General features: G+C 37.9%; 1 protein-coding gene across 3 annotated transcripts in view; it reads right to left on the bottom strand.

Annotated features, from left to right (window-relative positions):
• Window positions 1–16948, bottom strand: part of BTRC (beta-transducin repeat containing E3 ubiquitin protein ligase) — a 182160-nt gene that overhangs the window by 115326 nt on the left and 49886 nt on the right. For 2 of the 3 annotated variants that reach the window (XM_080823443.1, XM_080823444.1), the window contains exon 2: window positions 115–222. The exons of the other annotated variant lie outside the window; for it this stretch is intronic. In XM_080823443.1, the coding sequence (XP_080679569.1) occupies window positions 115–222 (108 nt within the window). The remainder of the gene's footprint in view (window positions 1–114; window positions 223–16948) is intronic. 3 annotated transcript variants of the gene reach the window in all.

The raw sequence follows: 16948 nt of genomic DNA on the forward strand, positions 1-16948 counted from the left end.
CAATATGAAGGAGAGAAAGTGAACATAAGTAAAGCATAGAAAAGAAGGAGGACACACTCATGAATCAGACACACACTAATGCCCGCAAATAACCCACAGAGACAGAGAAAGTACCTGGAAAGCTGTGAGTGCGCCAGTCCCTGGGTTATACAGGCATCGCAGCGAAGGCATGCTGTCCGCCAGGCTGGAGCAGCCCAGCCACAGAGACCTGGGCATAGAGCACTGCAGAGAGAGGACAACTATGAGATGGGACAGTATGAGACAGGATGGCACAGATTACAGGAACTTTCAAGGCTTGACTGAATGCAATATTCCAGTTGCAGCTGGCCTTTACGATAGAAACATATTCAAGAAACATACTACTTACTATTTCTAACCCCAGAGAGAACCTTGAAAGGGCACAAGTGGCCAAAAGGCAAGGGGAAAGAAAGGAGGTTATAGGTAAAAAAACAAAAAAACAAAAAAAACAAATAGTAAAAATTGTTGTCTCCGTTCTTTTATGTATGAGTCTAAAGGAAATCTACTTCTTAATCCAACTAATCAATTCTTTTGCTCTGTGCACCTCAACTCATCTACCATAAATTCACCACAGGGTGAATTACTATACAGACTAAAAAGAAAAAGAACACTTCATGATAATTTCATTATTAGGAATGGTAAAGGAGAAAACAAAATACAACAGGAAAGTTGGGGATTTTTTTAGAAGGTGGGGAAAAGGGAAAGAGAAAGTATTATACCCCCACAGCAGTTGACAGCAGCCAACTCTGCACAGTTTGCATATGTTTTATGTATCTTGTTAGTCTGCTATTCATTAACCAAAATGCATAGTTACCATAGCAGCTGCCTCTTCCATCTTTCCAGATGGATTGGGGGGTGGGAGGGGGGGGAGGACAACCCAAACAGAAGGGAAAACAACAACAAAGAAAGAGAGAGAGAGACAAGGACAGAAAAAGAGAAAGAGAAAAAGAGAACCAAAAGTTGCTGGTATTAAAATCTTCTAAACAAAAAGGTATGTGTGAGTATAAATATACATATAATGTATTCAGTAGCAAAAAGGGTAAAAAGGATTTCTAGTAACACTAATTAAACAGTATTAGTGTTATTGCTCCTATAGTCTTATAAAACACTATCTTTTAGAATAATTTTTACATTCTTCAAGTTTCTCTAAATGTATTCCAGGCTGAGGTTTGGTCCATCAACAATCTAACAGTACTAAAAAAATTAAATACCTGATCATAGCATATATGAAAACAGCAATACATTATTTTAAAATACAGCAGTCAATACACATAATATTAAACGTGAAATTGTAGGTCTTAAAATATTAAATATCATCATGGGACTTTTTTATTCTTAAAATATTCTAGATACAGAAATTAATGTTAGGAAACAAAATATGGTATTCATTGGTCACACTCTCTAAAACTGATATAAGGATAGTCTGCTACAAAGGACTCCAAAAAAGTGATCAGGTCTAGATTGTGCTTTGAGGTCATTACTTCCTCGTTTTATAGTTAATGTTGACTAATGCCCTAGAAAAATCGAGGTTTTTATTCATGATCATGAATTTAGAATGTAGAGAACTAGGAACTGAAATGCTGGCCTATTACTTCTTAAGTGCTGAACTCTTTTTTCCTGCCTCCATCCATCCCTAGGTCATCATGTGGAGACATCAGACTTCAAAGAAGGTTATTTGCTAAACAAATCACTGGATAACACATCAACCACAACAGCTACACTGCTATGAACTAACACAACAATCTCCTAACTTTGTTCACTGTTTCCAGTATTTCTTCACCTCAAGCTATAATCCATTTTATGAACAGCAGCTAAATAGAATAACTGTGTTCACCTTACTATCATGTCACCCTCCCCAACAATTCTTAATGGCTCCCTTTAACTACTGAACGAAACCCAAGCACTCTATTGATCTGATCTTTCCCAACTGCCTACATTAACTCACCTCTGTCCTCCCAATTGGCCCTGGTGCTCTAGCTCAAAACTAACTTGATGTTTTTGTTCAAATACCCATCTTAGTCCCATCCTGTGAACTTGTAATTTCCTTCTCCCTTTCACCCTGCCAATGTACATCTCTCATTTATTTCAACTCTCCTTAGAATTATTTATACTAATTTCAGTCTTACCCAGTAGTTCTCAGGAGGAGAGATGGTCATGTTTTCAGAAGGCAAGGGAGAAGAGAATAAGAATCACTGTTTTTGGGCACCTGGGTGGCTCAGCGGGTTAAAGCCCCTGCCTTCGGCTCAGGTCATGATCCCAGGGTCCTAGAATTGAGTTCTGCATCAGGCTCTCTGCTCAGCAGGGAGCCTGCTTCCTCCTCTCTCTCTCTTTGCCTGCTTCTCTGCCTACTTGTGATCTCTGTCTGCCAAATAAATAAATAAAAACCTTAAAAAAATAAAATCATTAATGTAAAAAGCAACAAGTTGTTGTTAGTGAGTTTCTCTCATGGTTAATGAGAGACACTGCATATTATTAAGCAGTTGGTTAAAGTTTTGCGGATGCCAGGCAGAAGAAAGTCTCATTCTGAAGGTGGGACTGAATTTCAAAAAGTAGGACAATGAAAAGAAGTGAAAATAAATTTAAAAAGAGAATGAAAATACAGAAGAGAAAAAAGGGAATGGCAGAAAGAAAAAGCAGCAGGCACTGGAAGACAGCTTCACTTCTCCCCTTCCCTTCAGAAAAGGAAGATGGCTCATGCACTTTTAGCCATACTGAAGACACCTGCATGATCTCTTCCTTTTTATTAAATGTGCATATTTGTTTGTATTTGTGAACACTATTTGCTAAGTTTTTCGGGTATTCCTCTTTGCGATGTTTCATCTCCTTCATTCTATATTAGATCCTGTGTTATTGCTGTACTATGTCCTTGATTATCAAGACTTTCTTTACCATTAGTCATTTTAATGCTCTTCCTTACTCATTCATTTCTATCCTCCACCAAAAGTCCTAAGAATTTGAAAGGACTTACCTCTACCCCTTAAACTAAAATTTCAAAATAAAATTATAATCAATAATGAGCTACAAACACCCAGGAAAGCCACTAGATATACTGGTATGATTTCCAAAATAGCATTAACTTGCAAACACCACACAGAGGATGCATTTTCGATTATTACAAGACAATTGGTGTGGGTATGAAAAGTGCACTTGGATAGTCAGATCTGCACATTTTCATAAGATTTTATATACTATAGCTCAATTTAAAAACCAATTTTCAAATTGGTTTGTATTGTAACAATTAATCTTACCCATACTGGTAAATGCCACTTAAAAACAGGAAAAAAATATAATCACAAAATTAATGAAACAGGTTATAACTTCTATTCTACCTCTTTCCCTTCTATACATTTAGGAGCATCCTAAAGGAAGGGGGAAATCAAAAGAAATCTGGGCAAGAAGTAACAGGGTAAAAAGGAGTGTCATTTTGGTTACTATTCTTATATATTCTATATATTTCAGGGCTATCCTGATTTCATCAATTTCTGACAAAGATCCAAGACCTTTTCTGCCCTGCCATGTTTAATATATAACCCCTTTAAAACCTACCTTTAAAAAACTGAAAAGCACAAATAGTTTCCTACTTAAAGTTTAGGCTGGAAAATATTTAAATTTCTAAGGTTTTCTACCTTAAAAATTTTTTTAATAAAAAAAAAAAGCAGATTCTAAACTAAACTGCAATCTAGCAACTATATTCTCATGTTTAAATACTTCTATTAACTGTTAAAGGACTTGTGAATAACCTATTCCTTAAATGTCTCTCCTACACAATCTCAAAAGCCACAACAAAGTCTGGATCACCCATGTGCCTTCATCCTATCTACACAGCACTTATCTGTCTTCTCAACTCATTCCCCACTTGACCTCACTCCAGATAACTCTACTTTGCAAAAATCAAAGAAAGGTGAAGACTATAATAATTTATTACAATTGAAGTTTGTTAGCCAATTGGGTAAGTTCACTAGCTTTTGAGAAGCATAGACACAGCATTTAAAAAAAAAAATGCTCAAACATGTTTTCTACTAGATGGAAGAATCAGAAAGAGATTGAAATGTTGTAACAAAGGGCCTCCAGTGCTTCAAGAAGAATATGCTATCTAGTCCCCTTCAGGTCCAACAGCACAAATTCATTTTCACAGAGAACAGTGAAAACCTTGGCTCCTCCCCCTACTTGGCTGCCTGGAGAAAAGTCGCAGTTCCTCTTCAATGATAGAGGGCCCTGCAGGCAAAGGGCTGGCCTCAGCATTTACTACATGAAAGCTGAATGACAAAATCTCCTAAACTCAGGTCCCTGTTGGTCAACTTCTACGAGTAATAGAAGCTATAATAATCAACAATAAAAAGATTGCTGCATTGAGAGTTTGTGTATCCTTAAGCTATGGAATAGAAGAATTCCCTTTTCACTACTCTATCAACTAAAAAGTCAGTCCAAGAGAACTACAGTATTCCACAGGCCATGTAATATATTCAGACTCTACATATACAAATTCAATGATTGCCTCTTAAGAATCCCAATTTAGTTCAATCACTTCAAAAATGAAACTTCCATCTGTCACATAGGATAGTCATGTCTGCCCAGCCTTACTGCACAAAGTTGTGGTAAAATTAAAATAAGAGGGCAAAAAGAAAAAAAATGTAAAGTGATGCCATTACTAAGGCTTCCATGAATGTCGATTGTATTTCAAAACATTCGGGAAGCCATTATGAACTGCAGACCATAGAATCAAATACGTATTGTTTTTTACCAGAATGGATACAAATGGAGTACAAGGAAAGGAGAACCAAAATTTGTCAGGCATAAACTGTGCTAGATCCTTTAAATACCTTATTTCATTAAATGATTATAAACCCTATCAAAGAGTTATTAATATTTTCACTGTAATAGTAGAGTAAACTCAAGTTCAGAGGAGTTACAGTGACTACATGGCAATAACAGAAGACCCCAATGTCTTTGTCTCCCCTACACTACACCCTAAGACTCACCACTATAAAGACCTGCTCTCAAGTACTCTTTCTTAGCGAGATAAATTAACCAACACAAACAGTAACTGCAAGGAAAACATACTAAATTGTATTTGACAATAGCTGCTATATAAGTTTAATTAAAATTTAGAAAAGTTCAGACACAGGCTTTAATTTTATTGTAGCAATTGTTACTGTATGTAAATTAATTACATATCTGTCTCCTCTACCAGATGGTATTCCTCAGAGATATGAGACATACCTTACTTTTTTTTTTACCTCCAGTATCTGGTCATAGTAGATACTCAATAAAAGTGAGCTTAATGGTAAGAAATCAGAGAGAGCCACACACCAAAAAGAAGGAAGCAATTTTTACTTATGGAATAGGTAAGAATACTGATAAAATAATAATGGGTACTTTACTAAGACCAATCTTACCAGACTAGAAGGGCTTACTAGAATAGTATTGGAGAAAACTCTTTTCACAATTATCTTACTCACCTGCAAAACAATCTAGCAAGGTAAACAAGATCCAAAGAGGTCAAGTAAATTAACAAAAGTTGGTGGGCACCTAACAAGCAGTAAAGATGGGATTCAAAACTAGATATTCTGGGTACCTAGGACAGTGCCCCATAAAAATGGCACTTAAAAAGGACTTAATAGGACTTAACAACTAACTATAAGGAAAGAAGAGGATGAGTCAGAAATAACTATGAGTTTTCAAACCTGAATAACTAGAAGGATGGTGGTAGCACTGATAGACACAGTGGAAGGAAAGTGCGCTAGATAAGTTCAGAAATCATTAATATGGTAATATGCCCCTGGTACATAAGTAAAAATTTGGCATGAAAGCTTGGATATAAACCTGTAAGGATTATATAGATAAAGGAAATCATTGTATTCTGTGTAAGCTGGAATGCACTAGGTTAAAAGCATTTGCTTGTAAAAATACTAGTGACTTTTTTTTTAAATAAAATTTGATTCCTCTTCCCTTGTCTCCTTTCCTACTTGAAAAATTCAATTCAACAACCATTAAGTGAATATAGGCTAACTAGGCATCAAGCTGAGTGGTAGAAGTAGTTGCAGTGGCCCAATACAGGCTTTTGGAGTCCAAGAGGTTATAAGAAAGGTGTCCCTGAGGGGGAAGAGGCCTGGCATAGTTTTAGAGCCCTAGCTGGTGAGGGGGAAAAAATCTGCACAAGAGGGTGGCCTGGCATGGGGTACTACAGTCCCAGTGGAATGAGGAAGGCTTCCAGAATGGCGGTGAACAGTAGGATGACGAATGTGATCGGGCAGGGCAGTGTAGGAGGGCAAGACAGCTGGGTTCCCAAAGTGAGCAGAAGACACATTCACTGAGAGTGAAAGGATGGATACCGGCCCAGCACTGAGTTTCACACCCACTGGGATAAACAGGGTGAAGGGGCAATGGCCCAAAATAGTGTTTTATACTCAGTAGGAGAGGATCCCGCAGCAAACAGTAGGAAACCAAAGGGGTAAGGAAAGCATCCACATAGAGTATAGAGTGGAGAATGAAGAGCCCTCGACCAGCAATGGGAGATGAGTTATATAGGAGGATGGATCAAATAAGGGGATAGACCAAATACTGAGGATAATCAGAGCAAGATTTCTCCTAATCAAAAAAGAGTTATAAATACAGAAAGGAAGAAAAATAGAATGAATGCTGTGCTACTGAACTAGAATTGAAGATATTATTGTGAGCTCAAAACTTAAAATACATAGAGAAATTTCTAGGTAAATGATATATATGTAAGGGTACCCACATACAGGTTTCCCTTGCCATCCAAAAGTAGAGTGTTCCTGGGGTGCCTGGGTGGCTCAGTCAGTTAAGCATCCAACTCTTGGTTTCAGCTCAGGTCATGATCTCATGGGTCATGGGGAGCCCTATGTCAAGCTCCCCACTCAGCAGGGAGTCTTCTTAAAGATTCTCTCTCTCTCCCTCTCTCTGAAATAGGTAAATCTTTAAAAGAGAGAGAGAGAGAAAGGGAGAGAGAGAGAGAGAGAGAGAGAGAGAAAAGTACAGTGTTCCTATGAAACCTTTCAAAATCCAAAATGGCAGAAAGCAAGGAAGGAATTGCCTTCGGAGACATTTTGTAGTGTTCCCAGACCCAAAAAAATAACCTCTCTTATGATTTTCTGATACCTTAGGACATATCTTGCTAATGAACACACAAAATAAACGGGGGTAAAGCACGGATGTTCACAGACATAGTGCAAGCTAAGGAGACCCGATGCTGAAATGTGAATGTGGTTCTCAGGGGAGCATGGTGATGCCACACCCATTGCTCACTATGTACTTTACCTCTACAACAGATGACCACAAAACAAACACTGCATGCTATCTTCTTTTCTCCTCTTTTCACAAAAGCAAAAATCGCCTTCAGATTTTTGCATAGTGAAAACAGGTACTAGTGTAGGTCTTTCCTAAAAGCAAAGTGGTATAAAGCAGAGGACACCTGTACACAAAAACACACCCTACCTCTATCAACTGAGAAGGCCCACTAATAGTAATATGCTAACAGCAATGAATACATTCAATGATCCTAAATATCACTCTCTAAGCTGCTTAGAACAATGGCTGATTACAGGACTTGGGCAGGGAAAGTTTAAGATGAGCACAGAACACATTCTTGTGGCACTCAAAGGATGATGGAGACATGGGAAGATGATACAAGGGCCAGTATGAAAGGCTCTCACAAGCTAAATGTGGGACAAATTGAACATCCAAATAAATAATGACAATAATGGATTATAACTTGGGCAGGCAAACTCTAATATGGCCCCCAGTGATCCACACCTCCTGCATTCATAATCCTTATAAAATCCCATCCCCTTGAGTGTGGGACAGGCTAATACCTAACCTACATTACATGAGATCGTAACTTCCATCTTGCTAGCAGACACCACTGCCTTTTGGCATGGATATTTTAATGAAGCAAGCAGTCCATGTGGCAAGGAACTGAGGATGGCTTCCAGCCAACAGCCAGCTAGGAATTGAGGCTCTCAGTCTAGTGACCCATGAAGAAAGAAATTCTGCCAAAAAACCTAAGTGGATTTCTCCTCGATCAAGTCCTCAAGTGAGACCTCAGCCCTAGCCAACACCTTGATTACAGCCTTATGAGAGATGTTGCCAGAGAGGACCCAGGGCAGCCATGACCAGACTCCTGATCCCAAGAAGCGGCAAGATAATAAGTGTGTGTTGCATGTTATAATTAGCTTCTAAATCTGTGGTATTTGGTATGCAGCAAAAGATAACTAATACAAAAGCCACTAAGTAAAATAGAAACCCATGACTCCATTAGTAATAAACTGAAAGTTTAATGAGGAGCATGATGCTTGAATAGTCTCAAAATATCTCCCCACAAAAATACTTATTACAAATGAGAAAATAGTAACTTTACAGTGGAAGAACTTGACTGACACTTAAGCAACGGGTCAGCATTAAGATCACCAATAATGAAATAAATTAAAAGCAAATGTCATCTGATAGAATACAATACGAACCGCTATGATATTCTGCAAAAGACAGATGACCTGTATCTAATCGTACGAAAACATCATAAAAACCCAAACGGAAAAGCAATCTACAAGATAACCAGCCTAGAAGCCTCAAAAATGTCAATGTCACCAAAATCAAAGAAAGACTGAAGAACTATCACAGACTGAAAGAGACTAAATAGAGATGACAACTAAATGCAACATGTGATTCTGAACTAGATCTTTTTGATATAAAGGACATTTATTGGGATTGCTAGAAAAGCCTGAGCAGGGTCTGTAGACGACTTGGCAGTCATGTAACAATATTAATTTCCTTATTTTGATGATTATTAACAGGTTATGTAAGAAATGCTCATTTGTAGAAAATACACATCAAAGAATTCAGGAGTGATGAAAATCATGTCCGTACCTTACTCTCAAATAATTTATGGAAAAATGATGTTATCTGCATTTTACTTGCAACTTTTCTGTAAGCTTGAAAATATTTTTAAAATAATATGAAAATCTAATTAATGAAAATAATATTGGGATTTTGCTTCAGCTATGGTGTATTAATTTTATCAGGCTAAATGTTATGCAGAAAAAAACAACTATAAAAGCTAAATACAATACAGAAAGCTATTTGAAGACATCAGAGAACAACTAATGCAGCCAAGACTTTAGGAGCCAAAATTTTAGGCAGAAGGGAAATACACTGTGGTAAACCTGACATTCTATATACAATTTCCCCCTGAACATTTGTTGACGTTTGGTCCTACTTTTTGCAAGCAGAGTCAGATCTGAAAAACCAAATTTAAAGCATACTTCAGCAATCTCATGGTGCTAAGGTGCCAAAAACTGGCATACAGGGCCCATCAAGGACAAGATGCCCTGGTAAAAAAAAAAAAGTTAGGGTTTCGGCTGACACCAGGGAAAGGCACTAGAAATAAAGCAGCCTCAATCAAATCAAAGGGATATGTCCATGAAAAGAATATTAAACCCTCTGAAGGAAGTTATCGTCTACAGTCCCCACCATTTTTATTTTTTAAAATGTCTAGCATTCAATACAAATTACCAAGAATTCAAAAGAAAAGGGATTAAATGTTGCTCCCCCCAAAAACCTAGAAATAAAACAATAAAAACAGAACCAAATAGCTAAAAGGTAGAAATAATCCAAGTATCTAGCAACAGATGAATGAATAAATACAATGTGGCATACACATATAATGCAATACTTTTCAACCTTAAAAAGGAAATTCTGACGTGTTCTTCAATAAGGATAAACCTTAAGAACACCATGGTAAGTGAAATAAGTCAGTCAGAAAAAGGAAAATACTTTATGTTTCCACTCATATGAGAAGAACTTTTCTGTAAGCTTGAAAATATTTTTTCTCATTACCATGAGAAGCCAAATTTAGGAAGAATGCTGGTTGCAGTGGCTGGAAGGGAAAGAGGAATGGGGACTTACTGTTCATAGGTCTAGAGTTTTATAAGATGATAAAGTTCTGGAGACTGGTTGCACAACAATGTGAATGTAAAACTACTAAACTGTACACTCAAAAATTATTAAGATGATAAATTTTATGTTGTGTACATTTTAACACAATTTTTTTAAAGCCTCCCAAAGTGGTAAGTATTGGAATTCCTAAACACAGACTTAAAAATAACCATGTTTAAGATATTTAGGATGAGGGGTGCCTGGGTGACTCATTTGGTTAAGCATCCAACACTTGATTTCAACTGAGTTATTGATCTCAGGGTCGGGAGATCCAGCCCTGTGTTAAGCTCTGCGCTGGTTGTGGAGCCTGCTTCACATTCTGTTTCCTCCCCTCCTCTCCCCCTACTCACACACTCTCTCTCAAAAAAAGATATTCAACACAAAAAAATGAAGAGTTCCATCAGAAAACTGAAATCATTAACAAAAAACATATAACATAGAAATTAATCTTAAAAATACAAGAGGGGCACCTGGGTGGCTCAGTGGGTTAAGCCTCTGCCTTCAGCTCAGTCATGATCTCAGGGTCCTGGGATCGAGCCCCACATCGGGCTCTCTGCTCACCAGGGAGCCTGCTTATCCCTCTTTCTCTGCCTGCCTCTCTGCCTACTTGTGATCTCTATCAAATAAATAAATCTTTTTTAAAAATTTATTTTAAAAATACAAGAGCTGAATTTAAGAATTCCTTAGATTGTTTTAAGAGCAGATTAGAAACAGAGCAAGTAAGAATTAGTGAACAAAAGACAAGTCAGCAGAAAATCAATGGACTGAAAGAGATAAGGATAGAAAAAATATCGAAAAGACTTTAAGACATAAAAGTTACACACTGAGAAGTAAACCTATGTATATTTGGACTCCCAGAAGAAAAAAATAAAATAGGGCAAAAGCAACCCTTAACAGGATATGAACAATTTTCAAAACCTTATGAAAATCATCAAGCCACAGAGTTAAGACCCTGTACAAACATGCAAAGCAAATGCCCTTTCTATGCCTTGGCAAACTGTCACTCTAGGTTTGACTAGCTTCATCCTTTGCACTTTCAATGATGTAAAATATTGCTAAGAGTTTCCTTAATGTAAAAATTTTTGTATTTAATATGAAGATTTTCCTCTGGGACAGTTTCATCTTTTTTGTCACACCACTCTCCTCATTTAGGTTAATAAGTTCACCTTCCCTAAGTTCCTCTGGTTGCAAATCTAGAGTTTATCAGATGGTGTCAGTATCAACATTTTCACGGTCAGCTATTTATTCTATGATTCCATATACCTTCAACTGAAATTTCAATTCAAATTATTATGACTTTTTGTTACTTTGTTTCATTTTATTGGCCAACTGCCTCTTTGAATATCCATTTTTATAAAATATCTCATGGATTTAACACTGGGAGAGGAGACAACAGACTTCAGAAGAAGTGACTAACCATGATATGTATCTGTTTTACCCACAGTGATATGTACACTGGAGAGCTAGCAATGAAGTTTGTACTTTACAAAGATTATAGTTAATATACTGAAAACAAATTTAAACCATGTTCTGGGGGACTGGTATGATTTAACTGTAGTAACTGAAATTTGTGGATATCAGAATAATGTAAAGTGAAGACTTCCAGTACATTAAGTCTAAATAAAATAAGAACTCTTAGTAAAAGTATATTAGACTTCAGCTTCCACCATAAGGGAGTAGTTAATATCAAAACTGGCCTCCTGTCATGGACAAGAAAACCGAACAAAATATGTGATACATATATTTGAAGACATGGGACAATGAGCAGTGCCAGACCATATTCCCTGAAAAACGGGAAATAAATGAGGTGACCCTCATAAGTGTCCTAAATCTTACACCTCAAGGCATTCTCCAGTCTATGACACAAGAAAGGAGGAATCCAAGCAGAGCGAAATAGGACTAGTTATTGAAGAAATAGAGAATAGAATGTGGGGAGGTCAAAGAGACAAGAACTGGTGAGGCAGAGTTCTGAAGAATGGATTAAGCACAAAAAAGCTTCAGATATCTGAACATTAAGTCTATTTCGAACACTAAGTCCTATTTACATGAGGTGAAACTCTACAAGGCCAGGCAAAGAACTATGAGGAAGCTATAAGCTCATAAACTCCTACAATCCACACAGAGCTGGGGAACCTTTTTCTGTTCTGACCAGCCAGACTGCAGAAGCCTAGCTAAATAAACACTTGGGACATTCAAATAGGAGACCCAGAAAGCTCACACCTCAGTTATAGCGATAAACCACACAAGCATAAAGGTTACACTAAACCTGCCTTAATAAAGTTTAAAATCAAGCCACAACATCATCAAGTTGATCTGCAAGAAATTTAACTGCTGGCCAAAATAATGTAACATGTACAATATCTAAATCTAAACTACTAGAGAAAACAAGCAGTAATAAAATGTGACCTATAATCAGGAGGAATATCAGTCAACAGAAGCAGATCCAGAAATAACTGAACCGTAGGATATAAAAAATGAATGGGGGGGGGCGCCTGGGTTAAAGCCTCTGACTTCGGCTCAGGTCATGATCCCAGGGCCCTGGGATCGAGCCCCGCATCAGGCTCTCTGCTCCGCAGGGAGCCTGCTTCCCCGCTCTCTCTGCCTGCCTCTCTGCCTACTTGTGATCTCTGTCTGTCAAATAAATAAAATATTAAAAAAAAAAATGAATGAATGAGGGGCACCTGGGTGGCTTGGTCAGTTAAGCATCTGACTTCCGCTCAGGTTATGATCCCAGGGTCCTGGGCTCGAATTCCTCATTGGGCTCCTTGCTTGGCTTCTCCCTCTGCCTGCCACTCCCCCTGCTTGTGCTCTCTCTCTCAAATAACTAAAATATTTTTTTAAAAAAGAAAGAAAGGAAGGAAGGAAGGAAGGAAGGAATAAATATACCTTCCAGGAAAAAACCCACCATGTCTAAAATGATAATTTCATGAGATGGAACCAACAGCAGTAGAAGAAAAGATTAGTGAACTTGAAGAAACAGTAACATGCCAAATAAAGCCTTACTAAGAGGAAAAAACTAGCAAAAACTGAACATCTCAATGACCTGTGAGAAATAATCAAGAAATCCAACATATGTATAACTGATGACCCATAAAGAAAACTGGGGGAGGGGCACCTGGATGGCTCAGTCAGTTAAGCATGTGCCTTTGGCTTGGGTCATGATCCCAAGGTCCTGGGATTGAGCCCCATACTGGACTCCCTGCTCAGCAGGGAATACGCTTCTTTCTCCCCCTCTGCCATTCCCCCTGCTCATGCACTTGCACTCTCTCTCTCTCTCAAATAAAAAAAAAAAAAAAAAAAAAACTGGGGGAGTTGGGGAGGAAGGGGGAGTTGGGGGGGTCAAGGAAGCATAAGATATATTTAGAAAAGGATACTGGATACTGGTGAGGATGTGGAGGAAAAGGAACCCTCATGCACTGTTGGTGGGAATGCAAATTGGTACAGCCACTGCGGAAAACAGTATGACGCCCCTCAAAAAACGGAATTACCATATGATCCAGCAGTAATTCCACTACTGGGTATTTACCCAAAGAAAACAAAAACACTAATTCAAAAAGATATGTACACCCTTATGTTTACTGCAGCATTATATACAATAGCCAAGATACAGAAGCAACCCAAGTGTCCATTAACAGATGAATGGACAGAAAAGATGCAGTATATATACACATGGACTATTTATTACACAGGCATAAGAATATATTCTTTTTTAAAATATTTGCAACAGCATGGATGCACCTAAACAGTATGATGTTAAATGAAACAAGGAGAAAAACAAATACCATACGTTAACACTCATATGTGGAAATAAAGAAACAAAATAAATGAACAAAAAAATAAAAAGGAGACAAAAAAGCAGACTAACTCTTAAATACAGAGAATGAACTGGTAGCTGCTGCCAGAGCGGAGTTGGGAAGGAGAATAGGTGAAACAGATAAAGGGAATTAAGAGTACACTTATCTTGATGAGTGTAGAGAAATGTATAGAATTTTGAATCATCATATTGTACACCTGAAACTAATATAACACTATGTTAATTATACTTTGATCAAAAGTTATATATATGGGGGTGTCTGGGTGGCTCAGTCAGTTAAACATCTGCCTTCGGCTCAGGTCATGATCTCAGGGTCCTGGGATCAAGCCCCACATTTGGCTCCCTGCTCAGCAGGGAGTCTGCTTCTCCCTCTCCCTCTGACTCCCACACTCCACTTGTATGTGTGTGTTCTCTCTCAAATATTTAAAAAAAGTATTTTTAAAATATTTTTAAATATATGAAAAGATATTAAATATGAGTAAATATTTTACTTTTGTGAGTAAATATTTTTAAAATCCTTCTCATTTTAAAATTTATTTTAGGGGCGCCTGGGTGGCTCAGTGGGTTAAAGCCTCTGCCTTCGGCTCAAGTCATGATCCCAGGGTCCTGGGATCGAGCCCCACATCGGGCTCTCTTCTCCATGGAGAGCCTGCTTTCTCCTCTCTCTGCCTGTCTCTCTGCCTACTTGTGATCTCTGTCTGTCAAATACATAAATAAAATCTTTAAAAAAAATTTATTTTAAAAATAAACAATTTAAATAATAACAATGAATTATGATATTCATAATATATTTGGAAGCAAAATATGAACACAAGAATAGGAGGAGAAAATGGAAATATTTGAGAAGTAAAATATTATTTCAAGGGAGTGTGTAGTAAATTAAAAAATAAATATTATTTTGCAAATCATGTATCTGGTAAGGGTCTAGTATCAAAAATACATAAAGAATTTTTACAACTCAGGGCACCTCGGTGGCTCAGTGGGTTAAAGCCTCTGCCTTCGGCTCAGGTCATGATCTCAGGGTCCTAGGATGGAGCCCCACATCAGGCTCTCTGCTCAGCAGGGAGCCTGCTTCCCTTCCTCTCTCTCTGCCTGCTCTCTGCCTACTTGTGATCTCTGTCTGTCAAATGAATAAATAAACTCTTTTTAAAAAAAAAGAATTTTTACAACTCAACAACAAAAGACAACCTAATTCAGGGAACCTGGATGACTCAGTTGCTTAAGCATCTGACTCTTGATTTCAGCTCAGGTCATGATCTCAGGGTCTTAAGACTGAGCCCCACATCAGGCTCTGCGCTCAGCACAGAGTCTGCTGGAGATTCTCTCTCTCCCTTTCCCTCTGCCCTCTCCCCACCACACTCTCTCTCTCTCTCAAATAAATAAATAAATCTTAAAAAAAAAAAAAAGACAACCCAATTCAAAAATGGACAAATGACTTGAATAGATATTTCTCCAAAGATACATAAATGGACGACAAGCACATAAAAGGGGGTGCTCAACATCATTCTTCATTACAGAAATGAAAACCAAAATTACATGAGGTGCCCTTCATACCCACTAAGATGGCAATTAAAAAACCAAAAAACAAAAACACCAGAACCATCCAGATACTTCGGAAGAGACACATGCCAGGAGATGAAGCTGGACTGAAAGTTTTATCATCAAAGTCCTATCCAGCCTCAAAAGCTTTTGAAGCCACAATAATGAAAAAACAAACAAAACAACAACTAAAACTACACACATACATAGAAAATAACAAGTTGTGGTGAGGATATAGAGAAGGCAGAACCCTCACTGCTAGGGGGAGTATAAAAGTCAGCCACTACAGAAACAGCTTGGGAATTCCTCAAAAAGTTAAGCAAAGAATTACCACAGGACCGCTTTTAGCAACTCCACTACTGAGTTTCTCAAAAGAACTGAAAACAGGTAGTAGAATAAATGTATGTTTATGTGTTCTTAGCAACCTTATTCACAACAACCAAAAGGTAGAAACAGCCTAAATGTTTACCAACAAATGAAGAGATAAACTATAGTATAGGGATGCCTGAGTGGCTCAGTCAACTGAACATCCAACTTCTGATTTCAGCTCACGTCATCCTCTCACAGTTCTGGGTTTGAGCTCGTCCAACTCCTGATTTCAGCTCACATCATCCTCTCACAGTTCTGGGTTTGAGCTCCGTGTTGGGCTCCATGCTCAGGCCCGAGTCCGCTTCAGATTCTCATTTCCTCCCCCCTGCTCCTATCCCTGCTTGCTCACACTCTCTAATATAAATAAATAAAATCTTTAAAACAAAAATTGTGGTACAGTCATACCATGGAGTATTATTTGGCCCCAAAAAGGAATGAAGGACTAGCTACAACATGGACAACCCTCAAAATTATTCTGCTAAGTGGAAAAAGCCAGATGTAAAAGATCCCATTACATGATTCTATACACATGAGACATCCTGAATAGGTGAACGTAGATTGCTAATTGCCAGGGCCTGAAAGGAGGGAATGGAGAAAAATCGCTTGATGACAAAGAAATTTTACCTAGAGTGAGAGAAATGTTTTGGAACTAGATAGAGGTGGTGACTACACAACACTTCAAGTGTACTAAATGACACTAAACTGCTCACTTTAAAGTGGTTAATTTTATGTCATGTGAATTTCACTTCAATAAATAAGCTGATCCTTGAACACAGTTTTTAATTCTGTGGGTCAACTTATATGTAGACTTTTTTCGATAAATATAATAAAATACTGTAAATGTATTTTCTCTTTTGATTTTCTTAATAAAATTTTCTTTTCTCTAGCTTACTTTATTGCAAGAATATATAATATATATAATATAAAAATATGTGTTAATCTAATGTTTATGTCATTGGTAAGGCTTCAGTCAACAGCAGGTTATTAGTAGTTAAGTTTTGGGGGAATCAAAAGTTATACATGATTTTCAGCTCTGCAGGGAGGGGTGTCAGCTTCCACAGCCTCGTTGTTCAAGGGTGAACTATGTTTTAAAATGCATATTGTAAGGGCACCTGGGTGGCTCAGTGGGTTAAGCCTCTGCCTTCGGCTCAGGTCATGATCTCAGGGTCCTGGGATGGAGCCCTGCATTGGGCTCTCTGCTTGGCGGGGAGCCTTGCCTTCCCCCTCTCTCCGCCTGCTACTCTGCATACTTGTGAT

Source organism: Martes martes (genome assembly GCF_963455335.1).
Source record: "Martes martes genome assembly, chromosome: 14".
Taxonomy (NCBI): Eukaryota; Metazoa; Chordata; class Mammalia; order Carnivora; family Mustelidae; genus Martes; species Martes martes.